General features: G+C 36.3%; 1 protein-coding gene across 1 annotated transcript in view; it reads left to right on the top strand.

The window, feature by feature from the left end:
* Positions 1-17,347, top strand: part of Necab1 (N-terminal EF-hand calcium binding protein 1) — a 151,988-nt gene that overhangs the window by 4,459 nt on the left and 130,182 nt on the right. Inside the window, exon 2 of the mRNA XM_005328640.5 lies at positions 2,795-2,819. Coding sequence (XP_005328697.1) covers positions 2,795-2,819 — 25 coding nt within the window. The remainder of the gene's footprint in view (positions 1-2,794; positions 2,820-17,347) is intronic.

Below are 17,347 nucleotides of genomic sequence, written 5' to 3'. Positions count from 1 at the left end.
TGAGTTTTAACCTATTAACATGGTATGAAGCACTTAGGAAATGTTAAGTTCGGTAAATGGTGATTCTGTTCATTTCTTATGCTTTCAAGATAATATTTACATTTTGACACCCACGTTTAATAATATAAAGTGAAGAACAAGGAATTTCAGTTAAGTCCATCAAAGAATATCTTTGGAGGTAAATAATCTACTTGATGATGAAATATAGCCAAAAGCAGAGGATTTCTTGTATAGAAACTTTAAACCTCATCATAATATTTAAATTTATTTGCTATGCCGCTAGTGACAGCAAACTGTAAGATTAGCTGACCCAGATGACTGTGGCAGCATAACATAATGAACTTGATTCTCATCTGCACTACAGCTTTTATTAGTTTGTGGACTCCGAGGCAAAATTTGCAGCAGAAGACAGTTCTATTCATATTTAATTACAAGAACTATCTTAATAACACAAGCTGCTGTCTTAATTTTGTCTTTAAGAAGCTGAATTCTATTTAAGTTTTTTTTTTTTTAATGAAACAAAATGATGGCAGTCTTGGACCCAATTCTCTGGTGTGTGGTTATTTCTATTCTAGCCTCTTCCAACTCCTGGAGACACAATAGAACTTGAAATAGAATCTTAGAGTATATAAAAAAAATGAAGGATAAGATGTGCTTCCTGTCTCCTGATGCAGCTAGGAAGGGCACTCTGGCTTTAGAGTAGAGGAAGAAACTTGTTGTGATGAAGGAACAGATCCCCAAACTCCCATTAGCAATTACCTCTGTAGAGTAGAAAGAATATGGGTATCATTCTGCTCGAAATATATCTCTTACTACTGAAAGCAGTCTTCCTGCAATAATTAAATCAATTTAATAAAAATGAGGACCAATGTCTATGCATATTGGTCAAAGTGACACCTGTGTGTCATTGGGAAAGTTTCATGGGTGAGAATTTTAGTAATAATCTTAGCATTTTATAATTAAATACACTGTGGTAGTGGTTAGATTTATCCATACTTCTTTTCTTTGAAATCAATGAATGCAAGGAGGAGGATGTTCTTATATAGAAAGTGATAAGATAGACAACTTGGGAATAAAAATTACCATTCATGTTTTAAGCTGTCTACCAAGAGGCACTGCTCTAAATAGAAAACAAAAAGTTTTGATTATTTAATTATAACTATACATTATTCAGGGAAAAAAGTGATCCTCAAGGGAGTTTTTCAGGTGATTAAAGTTTGTCTTTGCAATATGGTACAGAGACATGTTCTTTAGTACTGCTATCATGTAGCTCTATATTATAACATCTAGATGGCTCTCAGCATATTTACTAGGGTTAATTTGATTGCAGCTAACAAACAAACAACCAAGAAAAGTAATCCAAACCCAAAATGTTAAGATTTAAAAATATAGTGATTTTCTAGCTCCTATAATGAAAAGCAAATGTCTTCTCCTCAGGGACTTGATGAGGGGACTCAGAAAGGGCCACCAGGATCAAGTTTCGCTGAGTATCTGAACACTGCTTTCTTGGCTGTTAGTTACTTGCAAGTTACATGTTGTATTAATTTCCAAGGAGTACTGGAACAACCTCCACACAAGGGTGACTTAAACAACAGAACTTTCTCGTGGTTCTGGAGGCTGCACCACTCCAGTATCTACCTCTGTCATGGGATAGCCTCTCTTCCCTCTGTTTCTGTGCCTCTGTGTCTCCTCGTAAGTTCACCAGTCATTGGATTTAGGGCACACCCCAATCCAATAATGCCTCATCTTGATTTGATTACATCAGCAAAGGCCCCAAGTCTGAACAAGGTCACAGTCACACAGGTACTGAGGGTTACAACTTTAATATTTCTTTTCAGGAGACACAACTCAACCTGCAGCTCACATGGTGACAAAATGGCTCCAGCAGTTCCTTACCTTATCTTCCCAAGTTCAAAGTCAATAGAAAAGAAAGTACATTTCTCTTTTCACCATTGAAGCAAAGCCGTGGCCCATCGTTCACTGGCCCTGAGTGCTTATGACTCAGCAATCACTGTGATCAGAGCATGTGAAACCCTGTTTGCCGGGCCAAAGTGACCTTCCCAGCCCTGGACTATGTGGGCCAATGCCGGAGGAAAGATCAGAAATCAGTTTCCTATACATCAAAAACAATTTAAAATAAATCCAAGATAATATAATTAATGCATACAGGTAGAGCAAGACATAGTATAGACATGCAGGTTCCTTTTTAGCCATGATTTATTATTTTCTTTTTGTTTATTCCCAGTTTTATTGAGATATGATTGATTTACATTAATGTCTGTATTTATAAACTACAAATCTGAAGAGTTTTGACATTTGTGAAACCACGAACATCATCAAGGTGATAACTATCTTTGTCACCCTCCAAATTCCCTCCTACTCTTTTGTAATCCATCCCTGTCCACCCTGCCATTTGTAAGTAACCTTAATCTGCTTTCTGTCACTAGTTTGCATTTTTTATAATTTCATATCAATGAATTTATACAGTAGATATTTTTTCGTGACTAGGCTTTCTACTCGACCTAATTATTTTGAGGTTCATCCAAATATTTATATGTGTCAATATCTCTTTTTTGGTTTACTAGTATTCCATTGTAAGGACAGACCACAGTTTATCCATTCACTTGTTTATGGACATTTGGGTTGTTTTCAGATTTCGGTTTTTATAAAGATCTCAGATGGGAAATATTTACTCCAAAGTTGGAATTTCTTTTTGTTTAATAATAGATGAGGAAAATGTTCACTGCAATGCTTACTAAAAAAGGTGATAAATTTTTTTTCTTTTTTTTTCCAGATACTGAGGCGAGCAGACAAAAATGGTAAGACCTAAATACTACAATTTCTATTTATTAATCTCATATTTTAGAATGCCTTATAAAGAATAATAGAGAAGGCAAAAAAAACCAGAAATTGACATATAAATGTGAGTTTCTTGTGCTAGTCACAATTTTAGGCAAGTTATGGTTCCAAATATTCATGAGAAGTTGGCAGAGGAATTTACATTTGACAGGAAGGCGGAATTTATGCCTTTGAAGTGAAGAGCCCTGTCATAATTGGGCTCTGGCATTTCCCTTTAATGCTTGAAAAAAAGTAGTTTTACAGCAACAACAGCTTCTGTTCATCGAATGTCTCCTGTGTGCCAAGCAGTGGGCTGGTTGCATCGTGTGCATTATGCATCAGTATTATTAAAATATAAAGCTGAGTCTTAAACCTAAGCCTGTTTGAAACTGAAATCTACGCTTTTCACACTTAACTTTATAGTGATCCTAAGAGTGCTACTGCATCCAAAGTGGTTGCCTGGGTGCAGTGCCATATAGCACACATCCCATGTTCGCTCTCCCATGTGATGTGTAGGCACAGGGGTGATAATCCATAGAGACAGAGAAGAGGACAAACCCAAAGTAAAAAATTCATTTGTCAATTTAGTGACAGCTGCACAAAGTTTAGCAGTAATAAGCTGGCACAAACAATATATTTTATTACTTTATTCCACTTTATTCACATAATCCCAAATTAGAGAAATTTATTCTGCTGCTATAGCTTATGTACTATAGGGTAGGTATATTATTGATGAGAGTTACTTGACAAATTTGGAATGCAAAGTCTTCCTTCCCTTCTTTGAAATCCCATTTATCAATGGGAAAGTTATAGTCAAGTCCAGATCTGACAGTTTAAAGACAGTGGTTGTCTAATTTGTCCTTAAGCAGCCAGATCAAGAAAAACTTGATTGACACTGTGCATCTTTCTACCCCAAAGAAAATACATTAATCTAAGATGCAATGAAGTAGAATCTCAAGTCCACATGACTATGCCTGACCATCAGAATATTTTTTAAAATTATATTGTGGTAATTGATATATTGCTAATTCAAAAGTAATTTTTATTTTTTTTCATTTGAAGCATTTGATAACTCTTTAAAACATAAATAATGACACTATCATCTTGTCTTCTCATCTGTCCTTCCACTTTTTGCCTGACACCCTGTCTCGGTGATGCCTAGAGTACAATGGCTCATCTGTAGGCCACCTGTCTTGTGCTTCAGCAGCTGTCGGCAGCTCAGAAATGCCTGATCTTTCTCCCCACCCAAGCTCCTGGTTCTTTCAGGATGTACCTTCATCTCCTTGGACCCTAAGACTCTAATTAAGGGCCACTCTTACCATTGTACCTGTCACTCTTCTTTCCCTCGAAATTGTCATGATTCATAGTCATGATGAAAAGCAAAATTATCCTAGTCCATAGTTAGGATAAAAACCAAGTGAAAAACAATTCAAGTGATTTGTGGGCCTGTGATTACCTCCTGTGTTATGCTACACTTGCACGGGCAGCCCCCTGTCCCGTATTTCCTCCCATCTCCTCTTCCATCTGATGCCTCTCTCCTCCTTGCTACCTTTCCTCATACCAAATAGTAATATGCTATGAAAACTTACCCCCACTCTGTTCTTACCTCTCACAATCATCACAATGAGTTCTGCTCAGCAGCCCGTGGAAGCACTCTATTCCCTGAGCATCCCACCATCTGCCACACCTCTGTGATGCTGCCCTGCTTTGACCTTTTCCTGGTATGACATTCCACCCTCAGCTTGAGGATGCCTCTGAGTAGTTACACTTCTGCTCAGAAGGCTCCTTATCTGGAAGGACTCCCAGAGCCTTCAGCAGGGCTCCACCCTCACTCTCTACACTTTTGCATGTATCGATTATTGCCCTTCTGATGGAGGACTGCAGTTTGCTGGAGATTCTCTAAGCCAAAATGCCTTTCTGGAGCAAGGAACTCTCTTATGAGTAAATACTCTGCCCAGCCAGCACTAGGTGTGCAACAGATATTTGTTTAATAAATTACTAATGATTGAGAATGTTCTTCTCCATTATCCATCTCCCTTCTCTCTGTCCATTCTTCTTTTTGTGTTTTTTTTTTACTTTTGGCATTATATTTATTTCCATATTTTACAAGTTCACAAAAGCAAATGAACAAAAGCATATGACAATTTTGAGTTTATATCAAATGGAAAATATAAATCCTGATCTAATTTGAAAACATTTCTTAGTCTTTTTTTTGTTTGTGTGGATAAAAGTTCATTTTACTCCTAGAATTAAACATTTGTCTATTCATTGTAGAAGATAACATAGAAGCAAGAGGCAAAGTTGACTACTAGGTGAGATGCATATTTTATTAGCTATACATTTATAGATTAGCTTTGAAACTGAATTACAAAACTACTTACTTACAAATTAGAAAACTACTTAGTACAAAATTACTTTCTTGAATAACGTTTACAAGTTCATATGGAAACATTTTTAATCTTATTCATACTAGGGTGGCTTGTTAATAAGTTCACAATTCTTCAAATACAAAATATAAAACACCTTTCACCTTAAGAGTGAATGAAGATTAAGCCAAATTTGCAAGGTCAAGATATGTAAAGATTTTACTTCATAGCCCCTTTCTGTTCTAAATTTGGTTAACTTCTTCCTGTCTTTAATCCCACCTATTCTACCTCCTTCTCCGTGTAGAGAGGGAGAGGGAGTCAAGCAGGCCCATGCCTAAATCCCAGCTATGTCACCTAGTAACTACGTGCATATCTTGGGGTTGTTATGAGTAATAGTGGAACAATATATGTAAAGTCTTTGGGAAAATATATGTAAAATCTTCGGGGCAATGTCTGACACACTGTTAAGTGCTTAGAGTGCTTAGTACTGAAAGTTTGAGCTGGTTTGTGTGTGTGTGTGTGTGTGTGTGTGTGTGTGTGAGTGTGTGTGTGCTGCAAAGGTTCTATTATTTCTATTGCCAGTGGAGTTTAATGAGAAAAAGACATAAGGCTATTTACCATACAAGGAGAACCAAAAAGAGAAAAGGAGGGTAGATGATCTAATGTAAATGTGAAGAAAGTGAACACCTTCCTGTGCCATGTGTTCATTGTGCAAATAAACAGCTGTCACATGTATTTGATCTTTTGGTAACAGACCCTCCTGTGATAGAATCCCTTGTGGAAAGCTTAATTGGTGGTGGACTAACGAAAGGAATAAGAGGCAATAAACAGTATGATAGTTACCCTGCCAGAGGACAGAGTTAGCATTTGGACTTCATCTGACCTAAGAGAGAAACTGCTGCACAAATGAGGGGGAAATACATGATTTGTGATTAATTAATAATAATGATGCCTTGGAGAGGAGTTTTGTTGCGGGGAGCAATTGGTTGTTTTTAAATCATAGGTTAGGATCCTAGATATAAAGATAGACCTGCAAATAGGATTGCTCAGGGGAGATGCTGGCACTTTGCTCTCAAGAGTGCAGAATTAAACTTAGAAATGCAAAACTCCTGAAAAGGCTTCCTTCACAAAGACTGAGTGAAAATAGAAATGGCACATTGTTATTTTTAAAAAATTTGCAGAAAGGTTTTTAAAATTTATTTTAAATTTTATTTTAAAATGTTTAACTAGCACACTAAGATTATATATATTCAAGGTGTACAATGTGATGTTCTAAATATGCATTGTGCAGTGATTATCACAATCAAACTAATTGATACATCCATCTCGATGCATGCTGGACATCACATCCCCAGAACTTGTTCATCTCGTTACTGAAAGTTAGTATCCCTGGACCAGCATCTCCCCATTGCTCCCACTCCAGCTTCTGGCATCCACCACTCTACTTTCCACTCCTTTGAGTTAGACTTTTTCAGATTCTGCATATAAGTGAGATCATACAGTATTTTTCTTTCTATATCTGTGCCAAAAGATTTTTTTTAGCTTTTATAAAAGGCAAAATGAAAAGGCTCGTAGTAGTGAATAACGTCAGATGCCTCTTGCTCTTACTCGGTTCTACTGTTATTCTTGTCAGCAGACAGGTGGGCTGTATGGATGGTGCTTTTGATCCTTGTGTCACGACTGATCTCTTTAAGGGGCTCAGTTCTTCTCTGGTCTTTAACCCAGTCTAGCAGCCTGTACATTGTTCTTCTCTGAGGGCAAAGATGTCCGGTCCAAAAAGCCACCACTACATTCAATAAATATTTGTGAATCTATTTGTAAGAAGCACATAACCAATAATTTGACCTTAAAAAATTTGGAACAAACATATGTATCCCTTAATCAAACTAAGCTGTGTTGTTGTGTATCTATTGTTTATTAATCAAAATATTGGCCAAAATTTATGGAGGGCTTATTATGAGCCAGGTCCCATCAAAGGTGCTTGATATACATTGTTTTAATCAGTATGAAAAGCCTCTAAAATGGACAGTTTAGAGCAGTGGGAACAACACAGGATTTGAGATCAAACAAGTCCCAGTGTCCCAGCTCTGCCACTGTTAGCTTTGTAACACTGGACAGGTTACTCAACTTCCTTGTGCCTCAGTTTCCTCATCTGTGAAAGAAGGATAATAATACTACTTCTTTCATAAAGTTGCATTGAGAGTTAAAAGGGATTGTGCCTCTAAATCATTTATTCTGATTTCATACATAATAATAATTGCTCAGTATTTGCAGCTATTTTATTAATATCCTCATCTTTAAATGGAGTAAATGAAGCTAGAGAAGTTATATAATTGTCACATATATGTTCTCAGCAGAACCAATATTGCAAACCCAGGTCTCTCTGACTCCAAATTGATCTTTTCACTTTGTTGTGTATGAATATATGTGTATGTTTCAGTCTGCAAAAACAGAAATAATTGTCCTTGATTTGTAAATATCTTGCAGATGATGTTCTGGTTCCCCAATACAGTGTTAATTTATGGGTTTAATAAACTAAATGCATCCTTGGTCATCAGAAGGAATTATGATTGAATGACCAACATCTCCAAAAAAATAATTTTAGCAATAAAAACTCCTAGCCTAAGAAGAGTTGATGTACTGTTTATGTAAGATATTAAGAAGATTTTATTAGATTATAATCAATGAATACCGGTTATAATAAAAACCTTTCAATTGGGCTGCCCCAAGTTTGGTTTATTCTATTCACATCTAAGAATATGATCTTAGGTAGAGGTTGAAACAAAACTTCAGTAAATAGGGTATGTCCTGGAAGGCTGGGTTATCCCATCAACCTTCGGAGTGTCTCAGGGGACTATAATTTCGAGTCTCCTGTACCTTGGTCATCAGGCTGTCTTTTTTGTGTGATCTATGTAGTCAAGCTTTGTCCTTTATCCCATCAGGCTCTCAGCCTTTCTTATCTTGTAATTAGCACTTCTGACCCCAAATAAAATGAAAAGCTTGAAGAGTGTACCCTGGAAAATTCAGAGTATGAGACCAACAATATGTATTTATTTTATAATTCCTCACTAATTTCTTAAATAGGGAAAATTAATAAAATTGAGAACCAGATAACTTATTATAGATTAATAGGGCTTTCAGATAATTTCATGCTTATGTTTACTTTCAGGCATTTGCAGACTTTTCAATGCATCTACTAGTTTGAAAGTCAAAGCAAAGTCTACTAGGAGTAATTCAGTAAAAAAAAAAAAAAAAAGTAATAAACAATGAAAAAACAACCTCATGCCCTAACAACAATCCTTCCTGGAAGGAATGCCTCAGTGTCTCAGCAAGCAGGAGAAGCCCCTGAGTGCAAATGCTGACTATAATTATTTAAAAAAAAAAAGGGAAAACAAATTTTATATTTCCATAGTAAAGTCTTTTGTTCTCAAATGTAAAGTAGTTTCACACTCATAACGTGTTACTTTTCTTCCAAAAGCAAAAAAAACAAAAACAAAACAAAAAAAAAACTGTGAAAATCCTAATCTTTACATAGCTGGGCATATCAGCTGTCGCAGAAACAAAAAGAAAGATTCAAATTCCTGAGACCAAGGTATGGATAGCAGAGGCTGTTAAAGGCTATGAAATCAGGTCCTTCTCTGATAGCAGATGCTAAAACACATAAAGCCTAGTATTTACCCTAAAACCTGGCTTCCTAAGTGCTTTCTGCAGTGAGATCTATGGACTGACAGCCAGCGTTCTTTCATTTTCTGTACAATTAAGTCATCCTCCCTACTCTATCTAGATCCCAGAGGCATGTAGCATGGTTCCCAAGTTTATGACTTTGCAGTCAAATTAACTGATTTCAAATCCCTGTTTACTTCCTGTGTGACCTGGGTAGCTTCCTAAATTAGCTTATCTGAAAAATGGAAATAAAGATAGGCTTCTTTCACAGGTTTTTGTTTTTTAACAATTAAATGAAAATACACAGAAATTTCTTGGAAATGTAACTGACCTGTCTGAAATTCTTATTTTTGCTTGATGGGACTGACAACCACAATGTCCTGCCTATCCTCCTACTAGAGTTGAATCGCTCACACGGCAGTGCCCAGAGGTTCTGTCCATGATGACCTTATTAAGACCCCAGAGGTACTCTGGTGCTTGTCCTGCGTTTGCCTTGATCATTAAACTTTCCCAGTAATCCTAATTTAATTTGTTGTGCCTGATTAAAATTGGTGTTTTATGCCCGAAGCACTGTTTGGGTTTTATGCTCCATGCTAAAAACTAAAAAAAAAAAAAAAAAGCTCAAAAAACCAAATTCATCTCTATTTATGTTTTTTACATAAAATAATTAAAGGAATGGGGGAAATGAAATGATGTTCTGTGATGGAAGTCTTCACTAGATGCTATACTGGAATAATCTGTCTTTAGTGACAAATACACACTCAATAAATATTAATGCCTTGCTAGATTACCCTTCATTGTTCTATCTACAGCATCTTGTGTGTCATACACTTATGATCTGGTATTAGTTTGTGGCCATATTCCCCTATTAGGTTGTATGGTTTTTGACAGCAGGAATTATATATCTTTGAATATGTAGTTACAAGTCCTGACTTAATGGTTAGTGTTTCATAAACATTACTAAATTGCTGCAGGGCTATGGAGAAGGTGAGCCTGAGGTATTGAGGATAGCTCTTCTTGAGTTGCAATTCATTCCAGAAAGTGTAGGTTGGGTGGGGAGACAGGTAATTACAGATATATGGAAAGGCAAGAACAAAGGCAGAGAACTGGAAAAAATGAGAAGAAATTCATTACTAAACAAAAATTCTCAATTTGTAAGAATATATACCAAATGCCTATCATGCTCATATCTGAAACCAGACTCTTAAACCCATCTCCCCAGTTCCTCAGCAGCATCTCTCATGGGTGGCACAGCACCACCATTCAGCACTTGCTCCAACCAAAAGCTTCAGAGACTTCCACGATCCTTCTCTTTTTCTGATGACCCATATACAGTTTATTGGCTCCACTGTCAAGACATCTTCAAAGTCTAATCACTTCTCCCAGCTTCCAAATCTCCCATCCTAGTTAAAGCCTCTATAATCTTGTGCTTAAAATACTGCAAAAACTTCCGGATTAAAAATACTGAAGCGTCAATAAATCAGGGGTAGAAGAGATAGTGATATGAAGGTGATTTTTTTGATTTATAATTAGCAAAGACTTGCTGACAAACTGAGGTATTAATGAGAGTGATGAGATATTTAGTGACATACTTACGTACAGTGAGGTAAGGGAGCAGACTTCTAATTTCTGGCTTAGGTAACTGGGTAGGTAATAAAATTGTTAACTTGTTTATATTTATGAGAATCTCATAATACTAAAAGCTTAACTTTGTAATATTAGGATTACTTTCAGTAATGAGTTTTTCTGTAAATATTTGTTGACCTGTTTGTTCATAAGTGATGTTTCTAACTATGTGTTTTGGAATATTCTAAATAAAACCTAAAGTCTTAAAGACAAAAAAAAAAGCCTGAAAAATTTAAGAGCCTCTATGGTCTAGGTATTTTATGGCCATGAGAATATTGGTTTAGACTCCAAAGGAAATTAATATTATAGTAATCACTGTAAATAAACATAGTATTTACCATATTACCAAGTATTACCATATTCTAGATGCTATGCTAAGCATAATTTTATTAATTTCCAGAATAATCTTACAAAGAAAATACTATCATTATTCCATTTTATCAGTGAGTAATCTGAGATGGAGGTAACTTATCCAAGGACACGGAATGATTAAATAAGATTTGTATTCAGAATTCCTGCTAACTCAAAAGTCCAAACCCAGTCTTTTAATGGCTTCTCTTTTTTCCATATTTTTAATTGGAATTATAACTACATATTCTTACCTGCAGGCAGTGTTTCATATTCTTACCTGCACATGATAAAGCAACATAATTTGGTCAATATCATTCCCCAGTATTTCTCCTTTTCTTCCTCTATTCTTCCCCCCGCCCTTTCCTCTATTCTTACTGGTCTCCCTTCTATTTTCATGATATCTCCCTCCACATTTCTTTCCTTTGTCTTCTCCACCTTTCACATATAAAAGAAAGCATACAACTCTTGACTCCAAAAATCTTAGCTCTTAACTGGGATGCTAAATTTGCTGTAGCTCATCTCTGCAACAGTTATATTGTTCAAATCTAGAAAATGCCAGTCTTACCATGTGAATCATACTGAATGATGCAATGTAATTTAAAAACAAAAGACAAAATCTAGAATTGTTTTGGCTAGGATCCCATTTGAAGGGGACATGATATAGTGGATATTTAGAACCCAAAAGAACAAACTTTAATATTGGCTTTGCTGTTCTTTCATTCACTTGTTAATTTGTTGAATATTTTGTGCATGTCTTTGTGTCCAGATACTATTACAGGTAGCGGCCGGGGCCGGGGGTGGAGGATACAAAGACAAAAGAATACACAAACTTTAGTGTACATTTTCTAGGGTGTGATGTTGAACAAATTATTTAACTTCTCTGAGCTAATTTCCTCATTTTTAGGTAGGAACATCAAAACTTGAATTTTAGGATTATTATGAGGAATAAGCAGGGAAAATACAGGTAAAGCCCCAAGGATGGTGTTTAGCATTTTATGAATAATCACAATCAAAACATGTCAGTTTTCTTTTGCCTTCACTAATTCCCTGTGGGACCTAAAGGTACAGTTTCTTCACTTGTGAATTAATTACGGAATGCAAACTTGGAGCCCATACTAGGCTTTATGTTCCTGGGACAAATTATATGTCTATGAAATGAAAGGAACTCCCCTTTGGTTTTTAACTTAGATTGTAGAAAACTTAATCAACTATAAACTCAGGGATTTAAGGTAGGGAAAGGGTGTTGGAGAATGGCTTCCTCTGGGAGCTTATTATCTTATTGATAAATGAGTCACAAACACGGAGAAAACTGAATCATAATATCCTCAACAACAGCTGTCACTGGGCCAAACAAGCAGTAAGTACACTAATGTATACACTTTCAGAGAAGGAAATGGTCTCCTTGTGTGGGTGGCCCAGGAAGGCTTGTGGAACAACTGCCCTCAGCTATCTCTCTGAAGGTAATAAAAATTAGGATAACAAGAAAAAAAAGAAAGATGATCTATCAGAACCAATTCAGTTGAAGTAACAAAAACCCAATTTTGATTAAAGTACTAGTGGGAGATTGTTGGCTCTTATTATTGAAGTACCCAGGAATTTGTTAACTGAATCTAGGTGTTCAGAAATCCCACCCTGCCCCACCCCCATTTCAGTTTTGGACTTCCATCCAGGTGCACTTTCTCACCACGGATAGAAAGATAGCTCCTGGAATGCATATCACCTGTTCAGTATGTCAGAAGAGAGAACATCTCTTTTATAAACGTTTTAGCAAAAATCTTAAGATTTTCTCTGATTGATCAACAAATCACATGCTCACACTTGACGCAATAACTGAAATACGGAATGGACTGATTTTCTGGGCTTGGCTTAGGTACACACCCTAGAGTGGGATGGGATACATAGAGCTGCACCTTACAAACTTAGAGTGAGAGAAGGCAGATGATTTCTCAAGTGAAAAAATCACAGCTTTTACCCAAAGAAAGGAGAACAAATATTTGACCAGGCCAAGAGAGAGAGAGAGATATTCCTCTTTGGAAAAGTAGAGTAGTTGTAAAACTATGATTACCCATTGGGAATGAAGGTAGGAGGAGAGAAAGAGAAAGCAATTCAATTATGGATTGCACTCCTCTTTCTACCTCTAATATTTAGTGTTCATTTACCAGTGAAATTTGCCTAGAAATGGAGCATGCTTTATGTTTCTAATTTGAAATCTACATCCTCTACAATGACTAACTGCTCCTCCAACAAATATTTCATCTGTCGTTCTACGAAAGCCTGAGTAACTGGGTATTTTTTTTAGGTTTTGTTTTTCATTTTTTGCTTTTCTTCTCATCTCACATAAAATGTTATTGTTAATTCTACACGAAAGTGACATTAAATGCATATTTTTCACTAAATTAAAAGTACATTCTTTCTAACCATGAAAAATAATATATACTCATTCTCTCAGGATGAAGACAGTAGTTATATATGTGTGTAAATATACATATATATCATTTATTTATTTCTAGGATAATTCCAAGTGATGAAAATAGTTCAACATAACAAATACGTTTCATGATAAAGTATCTAAAGTATTTAAATATTTGATGGTGGGTCACTATGGAGCCAAGCATTTAACTGAATTATTCTAGTTTCAACCTGCTTGCTATCTGGCACTGGGCAGATTTTAAACCGAAAGCATCTTTAATGATCTTCTAGGAGTGTGTCCTCAGAGATATGTTTTCAGGGACCTCATCCAAGTCACTGAACCTTGTATTTCAGTTATTTCTTCTCCTGACATTCAATTTTTCTTACTATTAACATTTTCCATTTCTTTGGTACATTTGTTACAATTAAGGAACCAATGTCAATACATTATTTTTAACTAAAGGTCATACCTTATTAGTTTTTACCTAATGTCCTTTTTCTGTTCTAGGATCCCATCCAATGTACCACATTATATTTGGCAATCACTTCGTTTTAGGCTCATCTTGGTGGAGATAGTTTCTTAGATTTCCCTCAGCTGACATTCGTGAGTTCTGAGAGAACAGTACTTAGTACAAAGCCTCGCAATTGGGATTTGTCTGATGTTTTTGTCATGACTAGACTAGAATTGTTTGGGGGAAGAATATTACAAAATTAAAATTCTGTCATACCATTTCAAGGGTACATACTCACTCTTATTTATGACTGCACTTGCTGATATTGATCTCCACTGTAACGTTTATTCTTTCCTCCTTTCCATACTTCACCTTTTGGAAGAAAATTGCAATTCCTGATCATCACCTAAGGAGTGGGAAGTCATGCTCTGCCTCCTTGAAACCTGAGTGCCTGCATAAATTATTTAGAGTTCTCTTGATGGGACTTTGCCTATTCTCCTATTTATTTATTTGGTACCAGGAATTGAACCCAAGGGTGCTTAACCACTGAGCCACATCCCCAGCTCTTTGAGAATATCTTTTATTTAGAAACAGGGTCTCACTAAGTTGCTGAGGCTGGCATTGAACTCACAATCCTCCTGCTTCAGTCTTCTGAGCTGCTGGGATTTCAGGCCTGCACCTGGCTATTCTCTCATTTAATTATTCAATATTTATTTGTAATACTATGGACTCATGGATATTTATTATCTACTTTGGATTATAATTCAGTATGCCTCCCTTTTGTTCAAGTTGTTCCCGCTCTTGTCCTGGGAGGTACCATTAGCTGACTTTTCCATATCTTCAATTGTGGATGAGAAGAGTTGAGTGCTCCCTAGATTTCTGGCACTACCAGATGCTTCAGGATCTTCTTCTATAGTTCCAACCCCTAGAACCACCAATTCCCCCAAGAAGCCCTAGTCTTTTTCACTGTAGAATGTTGTTAAGAGCTAAGATCTGTGTGATAGCCATGCTATTGTTCGTGAGATTCCATTGTGGCCTCGAATCCTCTCAGGTGATGGAGCAAGGAAATAACGTATGTGCATACCAACTGTGTATATGAGCATATTTACAAATATTTCTTTATGTCTTTATATGTACCTATACTAAGTTAAACATGAGGCACTGTGATGTCTCAGATTCTCATCTATTATCACATAGATTATTCTAGCCTCCTCACTTTAATTTCTATAATCTGTTACTTGAACATTGAAAAGTCCGGCTCCTAGTGTCAGCCACTCATATACATAATTGTTCATTTCCAGTCTACATGTGTAGCAGTGTCAGAATGATTAACTCATGCCTTGATGGGAAACAACTTTATCAACGATAGCACAAAGCCTACATATGTTACTCACTTTTTCATTAGTGTGACCAAAATACCTCACAAGAACAACTTAGAGGAGGAAAGATTTATTTTGGCTCACAGATTCAGAAGATTCAGTCCATGGTCAGCTGGCTCAAAGACAGAAATATCATGGTGGATGAAATCTTTTTGGCTCATGAAGCACAAAAAGAGAAAGAGAGAGAAGGGGCTTGGGAGATGATAAACTCTTCCAGGACATTTTTCCAGTGACCTGCTTCCTCTGACTAGGTCCTGCATCCCAGTAAGTCCAACCAGGTAGCAAGGGATTGATGAATGCATCAATTAATCAACCGATGAGATCACGGCCCTCATGATACAGTCATTGCCTAAAAGCCCCACTTCTGTCATACCATTTCAAGGGTACATACTATGCTGTATTGGGGATCATGCTTTCAATATATGAACTTTGGGAAGACATTCCAGATGCAAGCCATAACATTATTTATAATTTATTTTTGCCTTTAGCTTATAGACTTCTCTCATTTCCAAAGTTACTTATACATTCCATTCTGGGATCCCCTGAACTCTACATGATTGTCCAAGAATTTTCATAAGTTGAAGTTAAATGAACATTATATTATTTTTGCTGTAAAGTTCTAAGGCTTAAGTGTTAATGTCATACATCCATCATACTGAATCATACAAAATAGTTTCCCACCCTAAAATTCCTCTGGGCGTGTTCTAGTCAACCCTTACTCCAACCTGTGTGAACTTCTGACAACTGTCAGTCTTCTTACTGTCTATGAATTTGCCTTTACCAGAATGTGATAAAATTGAAATTATGTAATATGTAGACTTTCAGACTGGCTCCTTTAAATTGGCACCATGTATGCATTAAGATTCATCTGCATTTTTCCATAGCTTCTGTTTTAGTCAGCTTTTTTGCTGCTGTCACTGAAAGACCTGACCAGAACAATTGCAGAGGAGGAAGAGAATAATTGGGGCTCATGGTTTCAGAGGTCTCAGTCCACAGAAAGCCAGGTTCAGTCCTCAAGGCTCAAGGTGAGGCTGAACATTATGGTGGAGGGAAGATGCTCACATCATGATTAGAAAACAGGGAGTGACTAAGCTCAGCTCTCCAAATATATATCCCAAAGGTACGACCCCCAAGGACCCACCTCCTCCAGCCACACCTTATCCACCTTCTGTTACCATCCAGTCAATCCGTAACAGGGGATTAATTCACTAATTGGTTTAAGGTTCTCATAACCCAATCATTTCATCTCTAAATCTGCTTGTATTGTCTCTCCCGTGAGCTTTTGGGGGCCACCATACATCCTAACCATAACAGTTTCATAGCTCATTTCAATACTATAATAGTATTATATTGCTTTATTGTAATAACCCAAGCATAGCCTAGATTTGTCTATTTCTCTTTTCAGCTCTATCAGTATTTGCCTTATGTATTTGACGTACAGGCTTAGAATTACTGTCTCCTGGGAGAATTGACTCTGGTTAGATAATGTGCCCTTGAATGATGATAATTTTCCACATTTTAGAGTCTACTTTTTCTAAAAATGTTCTATCAGTATAGTATCTCTTTTTCCATCCCTTTAGATTTAACCTGGGGTCAGAACAGAAAAGAGTTTTGCTATAGTGTTAAAGAGATTGATGTACAATGATAGTAAATGGCTTATACAAAGTAATGTGAACATTTGAAAGTTTGATCGATTGAGTTTAAAAAATTGTGAATATTATTACAATTCCTCTGAATTTACAACTGAACTTCTTCTTAGAAATGTGGTTGCCATTTTTTATTTCTGCCTCTAAAATGTGCACACACAAGCAAAGAATGCCCAGTCGTTTTTGTATATAACTTGGTAATGCTTTCCAGGTGTTCATTTTATACCAGGGACTCTGCTATTATTTTTGAAGATAGTCATATTTTGGTGTTTTGATCTGGATAAATTACAATATTTAAAGTCTTCAAAAATATTTAAGTAACACATAAATACTTTGAAAGCATAATTATTATAAATGCTTGTAAGAACTAGATAAAAAGTGCCCTGGGGGAGGGGCAATACTGAGATCAGAGCTCTAGGTATTGGCGAGTTTTTGGATGCTTCTTGAAGACCTGAAATGAATGTTTCAAGAGCCCTTTTATAAAAGAAGCACCAGTCTTAGGATATATAAACCTAATTACCTAAGAGAACAAATTTAAAATTTCTATCATTGAACTATGAAATACTATTTTCTGTATGTACTCAATAAGTATTTTTCAAGGAGGAATAGAAAATGGG

The sequence above is a fragment of the Ictidomys tridecemlineatus genome, chromosome 7 (assembly GCF_052094955.1).
Source record: "Ictidomys tridecemlineatus isolate mIctTri1 chromosome 7, mIctTri1.hap1, whole genome shotgun sequence".
In the NCBI taxonomy this organism is placed as follows: domain Eukaryota; kingdom Metazoa; phylum Chordata; class Mammalia; order Rodentia; family Sciuridae; genus Ictidomys; species Ictidomys tridecemlineatus.
This window is presented reverse-complemented; position numbering and strand designations above follow the sequence as displayed.